Source organism: Mirounga leonina, unplaced genomic scaffold (assembly GCF_011800145.1).
Source record: "Mirounga leonina isolate KUSES-001 unplaced genomic scaffold, KU_Mleo_1.0 Mir_151, whole genome shotgun sequence".
Lineage (NCBI taxonomy): Eukaryota > Metazoa > Chordata > Mammalia > Carnivora > Phocidae > Mirounga > Mirounga leonina.
Window position 1 is genome coordinate 9,566,868 of NW_023270377.1, and position 21,847 is coordinate 9,588,714.

General features: G+C 41.6%; 1 protein-coding gene across 2 annotated transcripts in view; it reads left to right on the forward strand.

Moving 5' to 3' along the window:
• PID1 (phosphotyrosine interaction domain containing 1) overlaps positions 1-21,847 on the forward strand; it is a 224,775-nt gene that overhangs the window by 96,556 nt on the left and 106,372 nt on the right. For both annotated transcript variants that reach the window (XM_035006944.1, XM_035006943.1), the window contains one exon: positions 5,402-5,548. In XM_035006944.1, coding sequence (XP_034862835.1) covers positions 5,402-5,548 — 147 coding nt within the window. The remainder of the gene's footprint in view (positions 1-5,401; positions 5,549-21,847) is intronic.

Below are 21,847 nucleotides of genomic sequence, written 5' to 3' on the forward strand. Positions count from 1 at the left end.
TAATGTCTGAATAGGAGTAGGAAGCGCCAACTGTAAAATTATACAGGGCATGGCGATTACCCCATCCGCATAATGGGGCTTGATTTAGAGGCTCTATTTTAGGATTGCACGTAAAGCACCCAATGCAGAAAGCCGAGCTTTGTTTAATTTGTCCGGGGCAGTGCCCTAATTTTCTACAATACTATTCACTTCCCTCCTTTAAGAATGAATAACACATTTTCTTTATGGAACTCTGTGCGTCTTTCATTTGGGAGCAATTGCTTTTCCAAGCTCCTCTATTAGATTCCTCTTTTGTTGCCTTTTTATAATGCTCCTGGATTATGGTAAATTGCATTGTCTTTGTTGCACTTAGTCTGCCCACGCAAAGAACAAGCAATACCCTTTTTGACGTGGCATAACGTAGCACTTTACACTTGACAGAAGGGAGAGCTAAGACCTGGGAAGTTCTGATAGACCTGGTTGTCCCACCTCTGTCTTTGCTACCCAGCAAGAGAGCTTGCCACCTGAACTGGTGTCATTGTGGGTGTGCTCTTTGGCTATCTCTTGAGACTTGGAATTCATCTCATTTAGGCAGAAGCTCAGAGGACTTTATTGTAGACGTGAATAACCTGGGGACTGTAATACCTCCTTTTGATTATTATTGGTGTTTTACCATTAAGGTTCAGCCTATTCAGGTAACAAAGTGCAAGATTCACTATCTTTTTCTTTTCTTTTCTTTTTTTAATATAATGGTTCTTTTGGCTTCTGCAGTTTAACATTTATGAAGTCCTTTTAAAATTTTGTTAGTGGTTCCATTTTATTGTCTCAGGTGATTTTTCTTTTCATTGAAAAGTAATTTGTGTTGGCGAGACTCTTAGTTGCAGGGATCAGACACTTAACCCAAGCTTGCTGAAGCATCACAGAGAACGTATTGGCTCATATTCTCTGTAAGTCTATGGATGGATCTGAGTCAGATGTGGCTGGATCCTGGGCTCAGCAATGCCAAGTCTGTGACCCTCCGTATCCTGGCCCTCTTTGTCTCTGTGCCATCTCGTTTTCAGAATGACCTTGGCGGGTGAGCAGGTCAGCAGCTGCTTTGTACTCACATCACCCTGGCCTGGCAACTCTGTAGTTCAGGCTTCTGGAAGAGTCTGTTCAGCCAATCTTGAGTTTCCTCTGAACCAATGCCTTTAGCCAGGTATACGCAGTACTTGGGTGGTCAGCCTGTGTCCCATATTCTTTCCCAGGGTCAGGGGACAGGGACAACCCCACTCCACAGAGCAGCTAGATAACAGGGGAGACATTTCCTCAAAGGGGGCACAGGAGTGTTCTTATCACAAACAGTGAAAACTATCACACTTCTACCACTCGAAGATTTACAGGAGCAGCTCGGAGTTACATAAAAATGTTAATTTTCTATAAAAAGATGTATTATTGTAGACTCAATGACTCGTGAGATAATTCACAGTGTATTTCCCTCTTTACCCTCATCCTTTCATTGTGGGCAAAAAGGACAGAGCCATTAAAGAAAAAAAACTCATTTTAAAAATTTTTTTAAAAGATTGTATTTATTTGACACAGAGAGAGAGAGCACAAGTAGACTGGCTGGCAGAGGGAAAAGCAGGTTCCCCTCTGAGCAGGGAGCCCATGGGACTTGATCCCAGGACCCTGAGATCATGACCCGAGCTGAAGGCAGATGCTTAACCGACTGAGCCACCCAGGTGCCCAAAACCGATTTTTTTTTTAAAGGAATCATTTCTCAATTTCACATTCAGATACTGCCTTAGTGTCTCTGTTCAGCTAGTCTGATGAACTCACACGATTTGCAGTTGTCATTTGATTCCCCAGTCTCCAGCTACTGTGAGAACCCCTTTCAGGCAGAGGCTCACATTTGGTTTCTGTTCCAGCTGCGCCTGCCACAGTGTCTGGCTGAGCACAGGTGTTGGGGGAGGGTGCACGGTGGGGGCCAGGGAGCTAACATGGGCCACTCGCCTGCCGGCCGGGAGATGCCAAGGCTCTGAAGAGTTAGGTAGCTCAGGTTACACAGCCCGTGTTGAAGTTGGCATTTGAACTCCATGATCCTCCCGTCCCCAATTTTGGGTTTTAAAAATGTTTGTTGATTTCTTTTACTTGGCTCTCCGGCTGCGTGTGTGTGCCAGTCTGCAGCTTCCCGTCTCTCTCCGTGCTCAGCGACTAGACCAATAACCATGATGTTTGGTCCCACAGTGGGGGCCGGAGGACAGTCTCCGAGCTCCTGGGCATTGTGGTGGTCCAGCCTTCATGAGAATAGAGTCGCCTCTGGGGCCATCTTTAGGAACGTACTGTGTGGCAGAAGTCAGGCTGAGTTGAACCGTGTACTTCTCATAGAACTCCAGCAAAATGGCAGATGGGGGACAGTGTCCCCACTTGCTCGTTACCTCCTCTTCTGAGCCACTCTCCCCTTTGCCTTCATCGTATGGCCTCAGTTGCTGTCCCGCAGGGGCAGCCAACTTTGCCTCTCACTCTTAGGTGTCTGTGGTGCTCTTCTCAGACACCTTTGCAACCCCCAATGTTGGACGAGAATCAATTAAGAACAAAGAAGCTTCCAGGTTAATATGAAAACGTGCCTTTTTGTTTTTAAAAAATACAAATCAGTACTCCTTGGGAAGTATTAGGGTAAATCTCTCCCATTTGAAGAAATTCCAGGTGTGGCAACTTTGTATCCTAGAAGGTGGCACTATTGGTCAGGGTTAGATCAGAGAGACAGAACTATTAGGAGATATGCCGCAAGGTTTATTCAAGGAACTGGTTTATGCAGGTGTCGATGCGGGCGAGGCAAGTCTGAGATCCTTGGGGCAGGCTATCAGGAAGGGTGGGCTGGAACTCTCGGCACAGACTGAAGCTGCCGTCCAAAGGTAGAAGTTCTTTCTCCTAAGGGAAGCCTAACCTCACCTGTTAAGGTCTTTCAGTGGATTGAATCGAGCCCACCCAGGTTATCTAGGATGTGTCTGCAATTCAGATGATTACGGACTTTAATCATACCTACAAAATACCTTCACAGCAACACCTGGATTAGTGTTTGGTTGAGTAACAGTGTAGTAACCTAGGCAAGTTGGCACATAAAATGGACCATCAGCGTGGCCAGCTGAGAGTTCTAGTAGATTCTATGTGGACCTGTGAAACTGTTTTAGGCCCTTGGGGTCCTTCATTGAATAAAACAGTTTCTGCTCTTATGGCAGATGACAGAAAATAAGATAAACAAAATACATGATTTTGTAGTGGTGATAAGAAGTGACGAGAATAACAAAGCAGAGGAAGGGAATAGACGGTGATGAGTATATATGTGGGCAGAACTGGCTACATAATTTGTGAGGCCCAGGGCAAAGTGAAAATGCACTATCCTCTACTCAAAAAGTTGAAAAAAGTGCCACCGAAGGTATTGAAACATAAAACCTTTTTCCTTTCTTTCCTGAATCTCTCTCTCTGATAGTCATGGTGGATTTTTTTTTTGTATTTTTGTTTTGTTTTGTTTTTTCTGTTCGGCTGGTTGGTTGCTTTTGCCATGTCATGTGTGGAAGTAAAGTTCAAAATTTAGATTATAACACGAACCTGCCATTCATCATTATGTCGTGCGGTGCCCACTTTAAATACAAACACGTAGGGGTGGAATCATTGAAATCACATGAGCTGCATTTCCTAGTTCATGGGTGCATCTGAACATCGTGCTTACCAAAACAGTGGAGACATCCTACAAAACCAGCTCACCTGTTTTTCCTTCATCTCTAATACATGCACATTCTCCCGACACCTTACCTTTGGTTTGCTGATTCGTGAGGAGGGACAGACGAGAGTAGGAGGAGCTGTGGCTGCCCTGTCCCTTTCCTTCTCTGTTGTCATTTTTCAGTGTACATGGTTGCCTACTACAGGAAAGTCATACAAATAAAAGGGATTTGCTAGAGTTCCTTGATCACTCATGTTTGTTAGAATACAAGTGACTTCTTTCTGCATTTGAAGCAAGTTCTACTTCTAAAGCATGGCTCCTTGGGGCTGCCAGTCCTCTGATTACTGAGCCATAGGCTTAACATGCTTACCTTGTGCCCCCTTTGCATTTCGTCGAATTCCTAGGCATCGGGCTGCACGTACTGTGTGTATTTCCTCTACTCTCGCATGTATACTACCATCTCATTGGTCTTAGCTTATGAAACGCAAGCTCAGAGATAAAGTTATGAGGGATTTCAAGATTGTGACATTAACCCAAGAGCATTAAAGTAAGCGTGGAGCTCTCCTGAGCATGGGACCCTGTTGTCACCGCACAGGTTGCAGGCCCGTGAAGCCATCTGTGCGTGTCTGTGTGTATGTGCACATGCACATGCTATTTTAGATAATGTTGATAAAGGAGGACTGTCTCATAAGGTGACATTTGATCAAGGTCCTCAAGAAGGTCAGGAAGCCAGATATGCAGATACTAGGACAGGCGTAGCATGTTCAGAGGTTCCAAGGCACATGAGTCTTTGCCTTATTCTCAGAAGTATAAAGAGGCCGCGGGTGGCTGGATCCAAGTGAGAGGGTGAGGGGTGGGAGATGAGGTTGGAGAAGCAGAGGTCCCTGAATTGTGCATGGGCTCCAAGATCAGGGAAAGGACTTGGAATTTTTCTATAAGAAGGGAAGGCTTGGGAGAGTCTTAGCAGAGGGTGACATACCATGATTCGATTTTAGAAGGCTCCCTCTGGCTGCGCTGTGGTAATACTCCACATTGGGGCAAGGTTGGAAGTGGTCAGACCAGCTGCTATGGGAGACCAAAGATGGGGCCTGGACTGGGTGTATACACCCAGTGATTAAATGTAGCTGGATTCTGGGTATATTTTAAAACCGGTGTCAATGGGAGCTGCATGTAGAATAGATATTTACCTAGAGTCCAGCAGATGAAATGGTCTATTGAGAAGTAGTGAATTTCCTAAGTTCCACAGCCAATGAATGGCAGAACTGGGGAAGACAGAGAGCAGGAGTCTTGTGTTCTTTTTCACTGGGTCTTCTCCTTTTCCATTAACTCTAGATGGCTCCTTCAAATAGCTCTGTTAAACATTCTCTCTTGAACATCTTCCCTTATTTGGCTGAAATGGGCATGGTTGAATTGCTAGGATTCTATCTCTATATATCACTTTGAAAGAACTTCTCAGAGCAAGGACCTAGGTGATTCTCCCACCACCCCATGTTCCCGTGGTCTCTGCATGGGGGTTGGCCGTCTCCTATGGTGTCACATTAGTGCTGTCCTGACAGTTTTTTCCCTGCATTTTATGAAGTATCCCTTAACATCCCCTAGTAAAACAGAGTTCATAAAACAAAGATTTTGCTCCTGAGTTTGATGTGCAGTTGCATCATGTACAATGCCAAAAACTTTAACTGTAGTTGGCTTGCATATTTATTTATTTATCTTGCTTCTCAGCACTTTCAGACCATGCTGAAGTCCAAGTTGAATGTCCTCACACTGAAAAAGGAGCCCCTCCCGGCAGTCATCTTCCATGAGCCCGAGGCCATCGAGCTGTGCACCACCATGCCCCTGATGAAGACAAGGACTCACAGTGGCTGCAAGGTATGTAGATGTGGCCAGCAGGGGCCCTCTTGGTGGGACAAACCAAAGGACGCATAGCCTTAGGGCACTTGTTTCCCAGTGGTGACTTTTGAAAGGAATGAAAATGTAACCCGACTAATGAGCTCCATTGAGTGATGGTTGGATGAATCCATATCTTGCTGTATTTTTATTTATTTATTTATTTATTTATCTTTTTAAAAGTTAACATATAATGTATTATTAGTTTCAGGGTACAGGTCTGTGATTCAACAGTCTTACACAATTCACAGCGCTCACCATAGTACACACCCTCCCCAGTGTCCATCACCCAGCCACCCCATCCCTCCTACCCCCCTCCCCTCCAGCAACCCTCAGTTTGTTTCCTGAGATTAAGAGTGTCTTATGGTTTGTCTCCCCCTCTGGCCCCATCTTGTTTTATTTTTTCTTCTCTTCCCCTATGATCCTCTGCCTTGTTTCTCAAATTCCACATATCAGTGAGATCATATGAACTTGTCTTTCTCTGATTGACTTATTTCGCTTAGCATAATATCCTCTGGTTCCATCATCATTGCAAATGGCAAGATTTCATTTTTTTGATGGCTGCATAATATTTCATATATATATATATATATACACACCACATCTTCTTTATCCATTCTTCTGTCGATGGACATCTGGGCTCTTTTCATAGTTTGGCTATTGTGGACATTGCTGCTATAAACACTGGGGTGCACATACCCCTTTGGATCACTACATTTGTATCTTTGGGGTAAATACTTAGTAATGCAATTGCTGGGTCATAGGGTAGCTCCATTTTCAACTTTTTGAGGAACCTCCATGCTGTTTTCCAGAGTGGATGTACCAGCTTGTATTCCCACTAAGAGTATAGGAGGGTCCCCCTTTCTCTGTATCCTCATGGAACATCTGTTGTTGTTCAGAAACATCTGTCGTTTCCTGACTTGTTAATTTTAGCCATTCCGATTGGTGTGAGGTGGTATCTCATTGAGGTTTTGATTTGTATTTCCCTGATGCTGAGTGATGTTGAGCATTTTTTCACGTATCCCTTGGCCATTTGGATGTGTTCTTTGGAAAAATGTCTGTTCATGTTTTCTGCCCATTTCTTGATTGGATTATTTGTTCTTTGGGTGTTGGGTAGGAGATCTTGCTGTATTTTTAGCAATCGGGACTGCTCTCTATCGTTTCCAGGTATACATTAAAGACATGAGTTCTAGTATGTATGAATAAAATAGTCTTCTCACTGTATTTGCTGTAGCCCTGTGGAACTCTGGGGCTTCCCAAGAAAAATTCTGTCTTTAGTGGTATTTCCTCCCTTTGTATTTGCACTCTGAATAAAACACATCTTAAAGAATAAAAAACAAGTTTCTCAACAGTGTATTCTCCTTTAGGGGTTATTTTGCATTTTTGTTTGGCTTCAGCTCTCAGAATTGATACTAATATTCATGCCTCAGAATCCATTAAAAAACATTTTTTTTTCATTTATGTAAACTGTAGTGCTGACATTAAAAAACCCTAGAAGTGAAATGTATAATTTTGGTAAGCTTTTGGGTTCTTTCTCCCATGATATTCTTTTTTGCATGAATTGATGAATATAGCGATCAGTTCAGAGGTAACAAAGAAAATATATTTATGCATATTTTGTCATCAGCAATTTGTTTTGAGGAGTAAAAAATTAAATGGGCAGAAATTTGAGTAGTGAAAATAAAGTAAAGCAAAAATGTATGTTTGCTTGTGGGTTTCTATTATAACCCTGTAGACAGACTCCTTTCCTTATTGCTTTTCTAGGTTAGGGAAGTTAAGGTCCATCGATCTTTCTTGTGGGAATATTCCATCCCCTCCCCAGTTCTTGCATCGCTGTGGTCCAATTGGAGCCTACAGAAATCTTGAGTGATGGCTGTGTACACAAACCTCCACACATGTTCATCCATCCCGCAAATATCTCGCTGTCTGCCCAGCACTGGGGACAGTGGGAACAACACCCACCAGCATCTTTGTAGGTTTTAACTTTTAGTTGGGGAGGAGGGAGGAGAAAGTACAGGTAAATAAGCATTGGCTGTTGAGAAAGCCAGTCGGGAGGAACTTGTGGAAGAATCTTTCAGGCAGAAGGGACAGGGAGTGCTAATTCTCAGGTGTGCTTTGTAATGGAGAGGAATGGGCAGGAAGTTGAGAAAGTTGTGTTCCCTGACGCAGTCAGTTAAGGGTCCAGGTAGAGAATGAGCCTTGTCATCACGGTGGCAAGGAGTTTAGGCTTTGTTCTAATTACTGTGGGGAACCGTCAGATTTTGGCAAGGGAGTTATATGACTCCATTAAAAAAAAAGTGATTTTAAATGGCAACTATGCTAAGGTGAACTTTCAGCTTCCAAAGAGCCAGAAGCTCTGCTTCAACTGGAGGCAGTTGGTCCACAGAACTGGCCTTAGGTCCCCATGTATGCAATGCTTTTGGTGAATTGATGATACAAAGGAATTATAAAAATACTCATTAAATTTGAAAGTGATATGAGATCAAATTGTGTTATACATATTTTAGAGATTTCCTAGAGTCATTTTGAATTCTGTTCCTGTTGGGGAAAATGGTCCCTCAAAAGCAAGATGAAGTCAGTAGGGACAAGTGAAAGGAGGAGAGTTTCGTTTGATAAAGGCTGCAGGGTATGTTTAAATGGGAGGGGAAAAAAACGCAGTTACAGAATAAAAGACCTAGCAATCCAATCAGGAAATGAAAGAAATGTGTGTGTGTGTGTGTGTGAGAGAGAGAGAGAGAGAGACAGAGAGACAGACAGAGAAATATGCTAGAGAGAGAAATATTTGCTAGGAGAATAAAAACTATCATTTTCATGAAAAGGAGCATAGGGTCTGAGATTCATAGAGTAATTTATTTTTCTGTGTATTGCCTTAGGTTGTGTTTGCTAATTTTACTTCTAAAAGAATGTTGGAAAAAATAGAAGGAATTCAGAAGAGCACACGGAAGAGAGTGAGGTTGCCCTGGCATCAGTCAGTGGGACTAGGTAGACAAAGGGAGATCACTGATTTCACCTGGACATAGGGAAGAACTTCAGCATTCAAGGTGAAGAACATATTCCACTGGGCTGTAGAAAGTTTATAAACTCGCCATCCCTAGAAATCTTGAAGATGAGATTCCAGGTGTAGATAATCATGATCTGGAATCAGGGATCTGGGCCAACTCTAGCTTTATGATTCTATTTGAAGGAAGAAAATCCCCAATGTATCATTCTTCAAATGGTATACTATCATGCGCTTTATACAGTTACATTTTAACCTAAACGCACTGGAGTTACATTCTTTAATTCTCAATGACAATCTCATGTTTGTGTTCAGAGTCACATTCTTTCAATAACAAAACAACAAAACAGTGACATGTTTGAGCCTTGAAATTTCTGTTTAGAATGTCCTGACCTCCCCATTCCGCCCCACCCCCATCATCCACAGGAACAAAATGCAATGCTTCCTCTCTGATTCTTACGAGTAATTTAGCTCACAAAATGCCAGCTGCCGAAGGAGGAGCTCTCTCTCGGGCTCACGCCTGCCAGGAATAATGAACACAATGTAGCCCAGGCCCAGCTGCCGGGCCAGCGGACAGGACCCTCCATCTGCACACACTGCTAGTTCTTTTTGCCTCAACAGCTCTCCAGGCGTGCTTGCATAACTGTGGATTTGGGGAGGGAGAGAGGCAGGGGGAAGCAAAGGAAAAGGGTGTTGAAAATGGATTATGGTTAGCACCATCGAGGCTCTGGCTCATCTCAGATTTCCCCTCTCCCTCTGATCTGTATTCTCGGTGGGTTCTGATGGCATTGCCCTGCCAGGCTATTCATGTTGTGGGCAGCTGGGTCTTTGTGTATTTTCCTCTATTGCTGCCACTTTTTTTTTTTTTTTTTTTTTCCTGGAGTGGAGTTATTTAACTGCAAAACCCACTGCATACCATTAGGATGCGCCTGCCCGTACTCTCGTCGGAGCTTTTCAGGGTATCCGATGCTGTGTCTGATTTTGCCCCAGCAGCAACAATGGTCGGTCATACCTGCCTTCTCCTGCCTACCACCGAATCCGAGGTGGCTTTGACTTGTTAGCAAACATTTAATTTAATTAATAGTCATTGAAAGCCTCCTGTGTACATGGAGTTGTGGAGAGAGGCATCAAAGCAGACGGTGCGGGTAATGCAGTTTGTAGTCAAGTGGAAGGAATAGATGAGTGCCTGAACCAAGAAACCTCCAGAGCTGCTGAAACTCATGTTGTGTGTCAGAAAGCCCTGGAGGGCAGGTTTCTGGACCTTCTTTCCAGAGATTTTGACACAGGCGCTCAGCTTCACAGGCAGAAAAGAACCTGTACTTTAAAATAGACTGTGCAATTTACGTGACTGTGGGGCCCGGGCACTGCCTGGAGCTTGAGGACCTGAGCTGCAGAGTGGTGTATGAGAAGAGCCACGTAAGTGACGTAAGTGGATTCATGCCCGGGGAGGTGGGAGATGGGCCGGGACATGGAGGATGGAGCTAGCTGACCATTGTGGGGTTAGGACAGGTTTGCCACAGCTGACCAGGCGGCTGACATCCGAGAAAGACCTGGGCTGCGTAATTTGTGCATCAGATGTGTGTGCCCTGCGGACAGCACCTGTGGATACCGCCTTATCCTACAGGGGGCGCTGGGTTCTTTGTTGGATTGACTCACTTCTGGGCCTACTTGCCAAAGTTCTCAAAGCCTTCATGAAATGGTGATAATGATGATGATAATAATACTTAGTAATAAACGACTAATACAGAACTAATGATAATAATTAAGAGCTGATGTTTATTAATACATTAAGCACTCTCCTATGCACTTTTCATGGTATAGAACCATTGGGTCATCATGAGGACCCAATGGTTCAAGTGTCATTTGTAGCCTCATTTCTCAGGTGAGTTAACTGAGGCAGAGAGAGGTTCTTTCCTGTACCGGAGTATCCAGTGAGTAACTGGCAAAGCCTGCATTTGAACTTCATCAGTCTGTCTCCAGAGCCTCGGCTCCTCCCCACTAGATTCCACCCCCTCTAAGGACCTCTGAGTGGTTCCCATGTGTCTCCAAAGATAGCTCTTAAAACTGGCTGTGTCATATGATTTTAGCAAGTCATTTTGCTTCTGCAAGCCTCAGTTTCTTCATCTTCAATAGGCGAGAACCAAGGTCACTGTATCTCAGGCATTCTTTTATCTAAAGGCCCAAGGCTCAAATTTACCTTGTTTAATTAGATTAGAATTTTGTCTTTGTTCACAAAACCCAGAAAGCATGGGGAGAATGTACTAAAAGTATCATATAATTTTACCCCTAATATACCTCTCAGGCTCTCAAATTTGGTTTTCAGAAAAGAGAGAGAGAGGGAGTTTATAGTGATGAAAATCACATTCCTTGTAAAAAAATATATAGGAAATAAAACACGAAATATCCATTGAGTTCCTATATGCCCACGTGAACACTGTATAAAACCTATTCCACAGAGATAGTTCCCAGCTTTATGGCATTTATAGTTTTAAAGCAAAATAGTAGCAATGCTGAAACCAAGATGCTGACACATGATTGGGGGTCTGGAACAAGTTATAACATTTATCTTTCATTTAAAACCTTTTATAAAGTTTGTGAATGGTGGTAGTTTAAGTGTAAGGATGTCGATTAGTTGAAGAAGGAAGATGACATGGAGGCCACATACCTGGGGAGGACAGATGGGGAAAGAAGCAAGAAGGAGAAGTAAGAAAGTTGGCGGTTCCTTACATAGGTCTCCTGTTTGGATCTGAATCTGCTTGCCTTTGTTCTGGTTTACCTGGCTCTCTTTCCGCTGCACCTGCTTACTATAGCTGGGTGGAGCCAACATACTGAGATTGGACTCCAGGAGGGATGTTCCTCTTGGCCGCCAGACAGGCTTTGGGAGTTGGTGGTGAATAGGGCTAACTGAGCATATGATATTTCTTTCTGCTCCCCACCCCTCATCCCTGGTTCTCTCGTTGTTCATGGTGAGAGTGCTCTTGTCTTCATTCTGCAGCTTGGTGGGCATCCGGCTGCCTCTGTCCCCTCACGCTTCATCCTGGGCCCCACCAGGGCCTCACCTGGGCCTACTCTCCCACAGAATGCTCTAGCTCCCAAATCTCTCCTCCCCCTGAGTGAGGCACCTGGCTTAGCATCACGTGAAGTCCCATCTAAGACCCTCACTGTCCCGTTCCCTTTTGTGAGGGCAGAAGCCATCAAAAACTCTTAATTCCCAAGAAGGGACTTGTGATTCATACAGCATGACGGTTTTCATATTACTCTTTTTGAGATTCGTGCATCAAGAGTAACTGCAGCAGTAATCACTAGCTCTCAGGAAGGATGTGGTTGATTCCCAGTTGCATGGGACGGAGAAGTTCCTGAGCTGAAGGCTTTGCAGGCAGTCCTCAAATCCTACCATTTTGCACCCTTGTAAGACGGCCAGTCTTAGAAGTGAATTCCAGCAACCCTACTTGGGATGAGGGCTCCTGGTTTGAATTTAAATATATTTAAAATTAGCATCATATGTATCTATTTCACACAGATTTTTGTGTTTATTTGATCAGTTTTGTATTTAATTAGAAATGTAGTCATGTTTTCTCTCTCTCTCTCTCTTTTTTTTTTTATTTTAGCTAAAGGCCCCTAATTTTACCCATTCACACAAGGGAGAAACATTGATTATACCGTGTCATCCTCATTGAATGCATTTGCAGCCTTTTCTTGGTGTAGGTAATTTGGGCATGAGTCCAGTTCTGCCGATTGCATAGACTTTCTCCTTGCAAAATACGTTTCTGATTTCGATATCAAGACAGAATACAAATAAAATAAAGAATAATAACATATGAAGTAAGATTCAGGCATGTAGTCTTTATTGGCTCTTTAAATTTCTTGGTTTAAACCAAAATGTAAACTTCTAGATTCAGAATAAATGGTGTCTAATTCCAATCCATTTTCTCTTTAGTCTTTCTCAAACTTTACTGTAAACATATCAAAGCACATTTACTCGATCTTGTTTCCCCAAATGTAGAAAGGTAAAAGTTGGTGTGAGGTAAAATCTGTTGTTTAAGAGACAAGCTTTTATTTTTCTGCAATTTTTACTCTTTGTTGATTTGTAAGTTTTCTGACCTCTTCCCCTCCTTCCTCTCTCCCTTCCCTCCCTTCCTCCCTAATTTTCTTCTTGAATTCATTTCTTTCATCAGCTACAAGAATATATTGTACACTCTCAGGATTTTCCAGATGTTAATAGGGACACAAAAATAAACAATGGTTTTGGGTCCTTTGGGTTGAAATAACAGAAAACCTAACTGGAATTGACTTAAGTCATTGAAATTTATTTGCTTTGGAATCTGCAAATTCCAACAGGAGGGAAGAGGGAGGGAGATCCTAGAGAGGCAACAAAAGCGTCCTCTACACCAGAAAAGATAGGCTTAATGACCTGAGGGCGGACAAATACATTCTGTAGGAAGAACAATGGCAGTAGAAGCAAATGCAAATCCTCAGGTTGCAGAGCATTGTGGGGTGGGGGGTGGGGAGGGACTTTCCTTCTGTGTTACAGCCCAGCCCATCCCCTTGAATATGCATGGGAGATATTCTGGCACAGATGAGATGAGCCTCTCGGGGGATCTTTGACACCTTCAAACTATTTATTTCCTGGTGCCCCACACTGTGAGGGCTGTGGCTGAAAAATGGGCATTTTACTCTAGAGAACCAGATGTGGCAATAAAGCTTCACGTTTGGACTCATGTCAAAGACTACATCTTCCTGTATCTCCAAATGTCACTGCCTATTTTACTTCTTGTCTTCAAAAACTCTTGGGAGATCAGCAAAGATTCATTAGTGAAAAATGGGAAAACAATCTAAGTGCCTGAAAGAGATTATTATAATATATTTGCTCCACAACACTATGGAAAACACACAGTCATTAAAAATTCTGTTGTGGAAATTATACTGGTGTGGAAAATTTTCATCATGTATTAAATGAAATAAAAACCTGGTTGCAAAATGCTAGTAGGTTTTTATTTTTGTAAAATACTGAAATATGAACAGAAGTGATCTCTGGATAGCAGGATTCTGGGTAAAACTTGTGATTTTCTTTTTTTGGGGGGGCTTTTTTTGCATTTTCTAAATTGTCAACAATGAACAAATATTACATTGGTAATTCGTTTTTAATAATACATTTTAAAAAAGAAATGTTTCTTTGGATGAAAGTTTGGATGGACAGCTATGTGGAAGAAACTCCATTCTAAATGGAGCATTTTGGAAAACAGCTTCTTCTAAGTCACCCTGACTCAGACATTTGCTTCTTCTCTTCACCCAAATCAGAATTTCCGTAGCTTCAGGGAAAGTGACATTTTCCCATCTAACTTGTGACTTGTCCGGTGTCAGACGTGTCTGGTGTATTCAGCATAATTGTCAACCTACTCAAATGCATTTGCAGGGATGATGTGGCAGGCTGCTTAGTGGCAACCTCAGAAATTTATTCTCTCACAGATGTGGGGGCCAGAAGTCCAACATAGGGATCACTGGGCAGAAGTCAAGGTGTCCAGGAGCTTCCTCTGGAGGCGGTAGAAGAAACTTGGCTCCTTGCCTCTTGCAGTTTATGGTGCTGCAGGCATTCCTTGGCTTGTGGCCATAACACTCCAGTTTCTGCCTATGTGGCCAACACTACCTCCTCTTCTGCCTATTTCAAACCTCCCTTTGCCTTTCTCTTGTAAGGACACTTGTGGTTGGATTTAGTGCCCACATGATAATCCAGGATAATCTCTCTAGCTCAAGATTTTTAGCTTCACCAAATCAGCAAAGACCCTTTTTCCTTTTAAGGTATCATGTCAGGTTCCAGGAAAGAGGACCTAATATTTTTGGGTGGTCTTACTCGGCCCGTTATAGATAGTTTCTTTATAAAGGAGGAATTCTAGAAATGCCAAAATTCCTAAGCAAAAAGAAATATAATGCTCCTAGTTAATCAGTTATTTAGGTTATGTTATTTCTTGAGCCCAAGAAAATGCTTTCATTGGAATTCAGAAAACTACTTTAAAATACAGAATAATGAGTAGCATTGGTCTGTGGAAGTAACTTGATCCTAGGTTGAGCCAAAGTTTTTTGTTTTATTTACTTTATCAAAATTTCTGAAAAGGAAGCACTGTCTTAAAGTTTTGAATGGAACACGGGTTTAAGTCCTGACCCTTTGTAGTCTACATATTAGATGAATATGTTTGTAAAGCATTCCACAGTTCTACCACAGGGAAGGGAAATAATGTTTTGCCTCCCCGCCTTCTCAGTAAAGCTATAAGGATAATTTTGAAAATGATACAGAAAATATTATGAGTGTAATATGTGTGTCTGAGAGAAGTATCTCATTATGAAGCTATTTTCCCCTCATGACTTCCTGTTTAGCTTGTTTGTCTTTGAAACAATTTGTTGGTTTAGTTCTGAAAATTTAGTTTAATCATTATCTGAATTTAGGGTTCATTTATTTGGGAAATACATTAATTATTTTACAAATTTTCCTGGATTAATTCTGTGGATAAAATAGAGTTCCTCTGTGGTAGATTTCATTTGTGGGGAAACCTGCAGAAACACCACACAGAAAACCAATTAAGTTGGTAAAAACTCATTAATAATATACTTTATGGTTTCCAGCAGAGACCGTACAACTTGCTCGAGATGGTTACAAGATTAAGATAACTTCAAGCTAAAATTATGCAAATAGGGTGCTTAAATATAAGAAGGTAACATTTAAAAGACATTTTTAAGTATATATATTTTTTCTACTTATTTTTGGTCATGTCATTTTTTTTCCCCAGTGTTTTATTTACTTTTTACACTAGAGGAACTTCTATGTTACCATACCAGTGCATCTGCTGCTAGAAGGGCTAGTTTAATTTATTGTCTGTTAAATGGCAAATGTGCGTTAAATAAGGAAGCATCAGAAGGTGTAGACTAAATATAACCTCATATAAGCCTAGACTCTCTTTGCAAGTGATTTTTTCTGCCTTAAGTTTTAAAACTGTATCAAAGCAATACCTGCAGAGATTTACCAAAAAAAATCCCAAAAAACAAAAAATGAAACAAAAAATAAAAACAACCCTATCAAATAGTAATAAAAAATGAAACATAAACTGTTTACCTGTTCCCTTCATCCCTCTCACACCCCAGTCCTGCTCCAACTGTAATTATTTTAGCCGTTTCTTCTTATGCTTATCGTCGTACTTCAAGTGCTATACTTTTACCATTTGAAGTAATATCTTTTGTCTAGTTTGGTAGATAAAGATTTAGATCTCTAATAACTCTACCCACTTGTCTTCCTTCATATTCCTAACATAGTTACTTCTGAAATTTTAGTTATTATGTGTGTAAATAACTGAAGAGTGGGTTGAGGCACCATGACTTTATTTCCTTTCTTGCTCAATATTTTTTTGAATTAATAGTCTATTATTTTTAGATTTGACATCATTTTCATCATTTTATGTATACTTATACTTAATTTTCCTCAAATGCGCTTTCTGATTTGGCATATACCCATCATTATGTACCTCAGTCACTCACTCGTGGAGATAGCGTATTCTGTTTCATGTTCTCCTGAGTTTCCCTCCTCTAGAGTCCGTTGTCCTCCTGCACCTGGCTAGAGTACTGGCCTCTAGGCCATTCTCACTGCTGTGACTCTGGGACTTCTCTCCCCCGGGATGGATACTCCTCTGTTTGCTTCCTCTTCTTTTGATTTCCTTCTTTGTTTTGCTGGAGCATGCATTCAAGAAGTAAAAATTGTGTGCTTTGTATGTCTGAAAATTTCTTTATTCTACCCTCACCTTTTTGAAAGTTTGGGTATAGAAATGAAGATTGGAAATCATTTCTACTTAAAATTGTGAAGGTTGTGTCCATTGACTTCTACTATGCCTGTTACTCTTGAGAGATCTGATCCCGTTTGATCCAGATAGTGATGTTCCTTTGTATGTGACTTTCTTCCCCTTCTACTCTCTGGAAAGTTTTGGGATTTCCTTTATGTTCTTTGTGCTCTGAAATCTCATGACTAGGTGACTTGATGTGAATTCCACACATCCCCTGCATTCATATAGTTGGAAAATTGTGTATCTTTTCAATTTGGACATGCTTATTTCTTTGTATTTTGGGGAGCCTTAAGTAAAATTCCTATTTGTCCTCCCGGTTGTGGAACATTTGAGAAATAAGAAACATGATGCATGATAGGTTAGATAAAAGTAGCAGTTTTATAATACTTTGGAGGATATGGCTGTGTAGCCTCACTGGATTTTCTAAAGTTTCCAAATCTTTTTTGGAAGCTCTAGTAAGGTATTGTTTCTTCTCTTGTTCGTTTTGTCCATTTGTGCTTATGACTCAAAAATGTCCATTCTTGGGGCGCCTGGGTAGCTCAGTCATTAAGTGTCTGCCTTTGGCTCAGGTCATGATCCCGGGGTCCTGGGATTGAGCCCTGCATCGGGCTCCTTGCTAGGCAGAGAATTTGTTTCTTCCTCTGCCTCTCCCCCTGCTTGTGTTCCCCCTCTCGCTGTCTCTCTCTCTGTCAAATAAATAAATAAAATCTTAAAAAAAATGTCCATTATGATCAGTTTAGTAGGGTTTGGAGAAGAAATGGATGTCTAAGGTCAACTTGCCATCTTTATCCTCTCAGTTGTTCAGCCCTCTCTAAATTGCTAATCTTAGCTGTTTGAACTTCTCTTGTTTTATATCTTTATCTAAGATGGAAATGGTGATCCTTAACTTTGAAGTTTAAAGAAGTATTTATAAAGTACTTCCAGCTTTTCAGAGAGTAGAGCTGTATAAATAAAATACCATTGTTATTCAAATATAGCTCCCCTTGGTTTGAATGGAAAGGTCAATAAACTATAGATAACATGGTAGCAAAGGAGATATAGATGTGAAAGTGGTAATAAATAAGCCAGATCATAAAAAGGTCATAAACTACGCTCTTAAATTTGTACAGATATTTCTTATTATATTTCTGAGTATTTCAACCTCTGACTAACCAGCGAGTAAATGATAAAAACCACTGTGACAACAGGTGGAGATGTGTTCCTTGGTGTGCTGGCTGTTCATTTCTTTGTTTTTACTGAAAATATGATACCTTCATTTCTTGGCAAGAGAAATGATGTCAGGGCTTCTGTGCATACAGAGATCTCTAAATGAGACGTTAGTCACAGTGGTGTTCATGAGTCACCAGGCATCTTCATAAACCAAATCCAGGAATTGAAAAATAATTTGCTCAAGAGGTAATGGGGATAAATGATCATTTATCATTCTGGGACACAGGAAAACTACTTTGTGAGCTAAAGATCCAACCAAAATTAGTTTCTCCCCCACGTTGACGGATTAAAGCATTCTCTTTAAAACATGTTTTTTTGCCCCTTATGAACAGTACTGGAATTCTCACATGTCACCATCTGGCTATCCAATAATATCTGTTAGGGCAGGAAGGATGTCTATTATCACAAAGACATTACTGATAGTCTCTTCATGGAATGGTACAAAACATGTGTTTGCTTTTCTCTTCAGTTAGATCACCAGCTCATTCGGAGCCCATCTTGCTTGTGTATAAAACCTTTCTCCTCTGTCCTCTCCTCCTTATTTTCATACCAGAAGTTTCCTAAAGCCCTTTTATTCCTTGTCCCATCCTTGAGCACCCCCCACCCCGCAAGGGTCCAGGCCCTTCAGGAGCATTTGGCTTGGGGGCAGGGAGGTCCAGGAGGCTTCAGGGCCCTGCACGTAAGTCTTCTGTAAGACAAACTGTATGACAAAAATGGACTCTTTTCTATAGCAAAAACCTGCTGCATTTGTCGTTCTTATGCCAACAGAATCTTGATTTAATTTCTCCTTTGTGAGAGTCACGTCTCAGGAAAGAGAGAGCAGGGAGGAAGATAACTCATTCTGCCATATGTATGCTGGAGTCACTGAGAAAAAAAGTCAAAGGAAGGGAATTTGGAGACCATTGCAACAAAGAAAAAATTAGTTTATTCATTCACAGTCACTAAAATCCACTGCTGTCCGACTTTACGCAGTTTTTCTTTTTAAAATCACATGTCTGTTTAAACAAAATAAACATTCACTAATGATCACTATACATTTATGAATGTATAGGTTAAATCTGTGTACTTGTTACTCACACATGATGTATATTTTTAAAAGATACAGAATAGAAATCTTAGGAGAATGAGCTAAATCTGAAATACATGATATTGTATGTCTATCTTCATTGCAATGATTAATTTAGGCAAGGCTCTTCTTTAGTAATAGTGGATGTAAAACCAAATTTCAGATGGCTTTGATGATGTCAGGGTTTTCACTGATCTTGTTAGACCCAATGAAATCATCAGTTTCACCCCAGAATGAGATGGAAAAGATGACATACCAAGAGATGGGGGGAGGGGAGGGAGTGTATCAGCTCTGTCATTTTCTTGTTGTCTGCTTATGGGTGCATTCTTTTGATTATCTAAAATCTGCCATTTATTTGCAGGAATCTCAGCTGGGTTTTCTTAAAACCAGATAATATGACCCCTAAATCCACTGAGATGGGCAAATGTGATCTATAATGACCTGAGTGATCATGTGAGTGAGGTGCCAACATCAACATCTTTTCTTTTTTAGTCTCTCTCTCTCTTTTTAATTTTATTTATTCATTTGAGAGAGAGAGAGAGAGACAGTGTGAGAGAGAGAGCATGAGCGGAGGGGAGGGGCAGAGGGAGAGGAAGAAGCAGACCCCCACTGAGCAGGGAGCCCGACATGGGACTCGATCCCAGGACCCTGGGATCATGACCTGAGCTGAAGGCAGACGCTTAACTGACTGAGCCACCCAGGCGCCCCTCCTTCTCACCATAGAATTCTCACCTGTAGGAGACTTCTAGCTCCACATCTGACATGTGGACTGGCTGGTGCTGGCGTCAATCTATTTATTCATGCTGAATTTATTTCATATTTTTGAAGATAAAAATAACTGTAACTAGGAATTCTAATGTATTGTATCCCCAAATGAGGGGATTCTATTGTGGACCTCTTGGGGTGTAGATAGCTTACTTTGGAAGCAAAGGACCTTGTCTACTGTGCTGCAGACATCGAGGCTGCTCCCTGGCTTTGTGGAAGAGCATGCCAAGATCATTCGTTGACGTCTACCATTGTTCTGGACAGAGAAAGTGATGGGCTGGTGTCAGATCCTAACCAGATTCCTCTTTTGAACCTCATTGGTCGGCAAGAAAGCCTAGACCTGTCAGACTGGGTGATGCTATTAACAAGTGGATGGAAAAGCAGAATTCCCATTTAGCTTTCTTCATTTGTGGACCAATCCTCTGGTGACAATGCTTCTCCTTCCTGTATCATGGGAGAGATAAGAAAAGAATTCATAATCACTTGTGTGGATGCTAAAGACATTAAAATGAAGTGCAACTCATCTAGCTTTGGCCAAACTCTGAGATTTATTGACAACTAGCAGCCAGCTATTATAGCTGAGATGGTTCATTAGCTGGGGCAAACTCCACATTTATAGATCAAGATTTCTTTCTGGCAGGTAGAAAGGATTTTCCCAATATTGGGGGTATTTAGACTTAGGAGTTTCATTTTCTTCTTTTATATCTTGTTTAATAACTCATAGTACAGGTTTCTGGAAGAGAAAAATACTCAGATCAGCACTATCTAAAATATGAAAAGTTCCAGATACTATGAAAAGAGTAAAATTTATTTCATTGTATTTGCAGGATAAATAGACTCTTTACCTAGCTCATTAATCTGTAGTCATTTGTCTTCAGCCTCCAGCATTTGACTCGTTAACTGATGATTATGCCATCACTGTGGAGAAGGTGGCATTTGGAACACTGTGTCCTTTTCTTCTTTCTTTCTCTTCCTTTCTTTCTTTCTCTTTTTTTTAAAGATTTATTTATTTATTTTGAGAGAGAAAGAGGGGGGCAGAGGGAGAGAATCTCAAGCAGCCTCTCTGATGAGCGTGGTGCCTCATGTGGGGCTTGACCTGACAACCCTGAGATCATGACCTGAGCCGAAATCAAGAGTTAGATGCTCAGCTGACTGAGCCACCCAGGCACCTCCTTTTCTTCTTTGTTTTAAGCATGACGAAAGATAGGCTAAGTGCCCTGACAATGATGTTGAAGCAAGTTTAAGAATGCATGTACTCCAAGGCAGGGTTTGGTGTAGGGAAGCTATATTTTTCCTTCCCCCTTCTTTTTTTGGTTCTTGTCTTTCTCTTTTCTCTCTGTGCTATCTTTCTTCCCATCCTTTTTCTTTCTGACCCCTTTCCCATTGTCCCTGCTTACTCCTTTTCTCCCCACTTCCTGCTTCCATCTCTCCCCCTTCATAGGTCCTCTGCTTAGATAGGCTCAGGTCACCTGCATGGGCCCAACAGATCTCTGTGGCCCAGAGAGGACTATACTATCCTGGACGTGTCTCCTGTGAAGAGCTGCTCAGACCCACCTGGGCCCCCAAAGGAAAATCGGATATGTTGTGACTGTGGGAGGGAGAAATGGACACTGTGTAACACCAAAAAATAATGTCTGCTGTAAAGAGTCCCCTTGTTTTTCTGAGAAGGAAATCAATGTATACAGTTAGACACAGTGAGCTAGTGATGGAGAACCCTGTGAGCCACAGGGTGTCACGTTTCCTCTTTTGTTTTGGTTCAGTGATCACCCACCAGTCAAATGGGTATTTTAGAGAAGGCTGAGAGGATGTGCCGAGGTCTCTGCAGGAGACTCTTGGAACCTGTCTTGAAGAGTGGGGATTTTATTTGAGTTTTGGGGATGGACGGATAGAAGAGAAAGACTGCATGAGAAATCCTGAGAAATTCGTGACAACACTGATGGACCCAGAGGGCATTATGCTGAGTGAAACAAGCCAGTCACAAAAAGACAGATACTGCGTGAGCTCACTTACCTATGGAATCTAAAATAGACACACTCATTGAAACAGAGAGCAGAATGGTGACTGCCAGGGGCTGGGGGTAGGTGGCGAAAATGGGGTGGTGGTCAAAAGGTACAAAGTTTCAGTTATGTAGAACGAGTAAGTCCTGGGGATCTAATGCATAGCATGGTGACTGTGGTTAACAATACTGTATACTTGAAATTTGCTTAGAGGGCAAATCTTCAGTGTCCTCACTAAACACACAAAAGATAACCCATGTGAGGTGATGCCTGTGTTAATTAGCATCATCGTGGTGAGCATTTTATAATGTATACATACAGCAAAGCATCAAATTTTACAACCTAAATATATACAATTTTCATTTGTCAATTATACCTGAATAAAGCTAAAAAATAGCTTATGAGCATGATGGTCTTTTAGAAGAG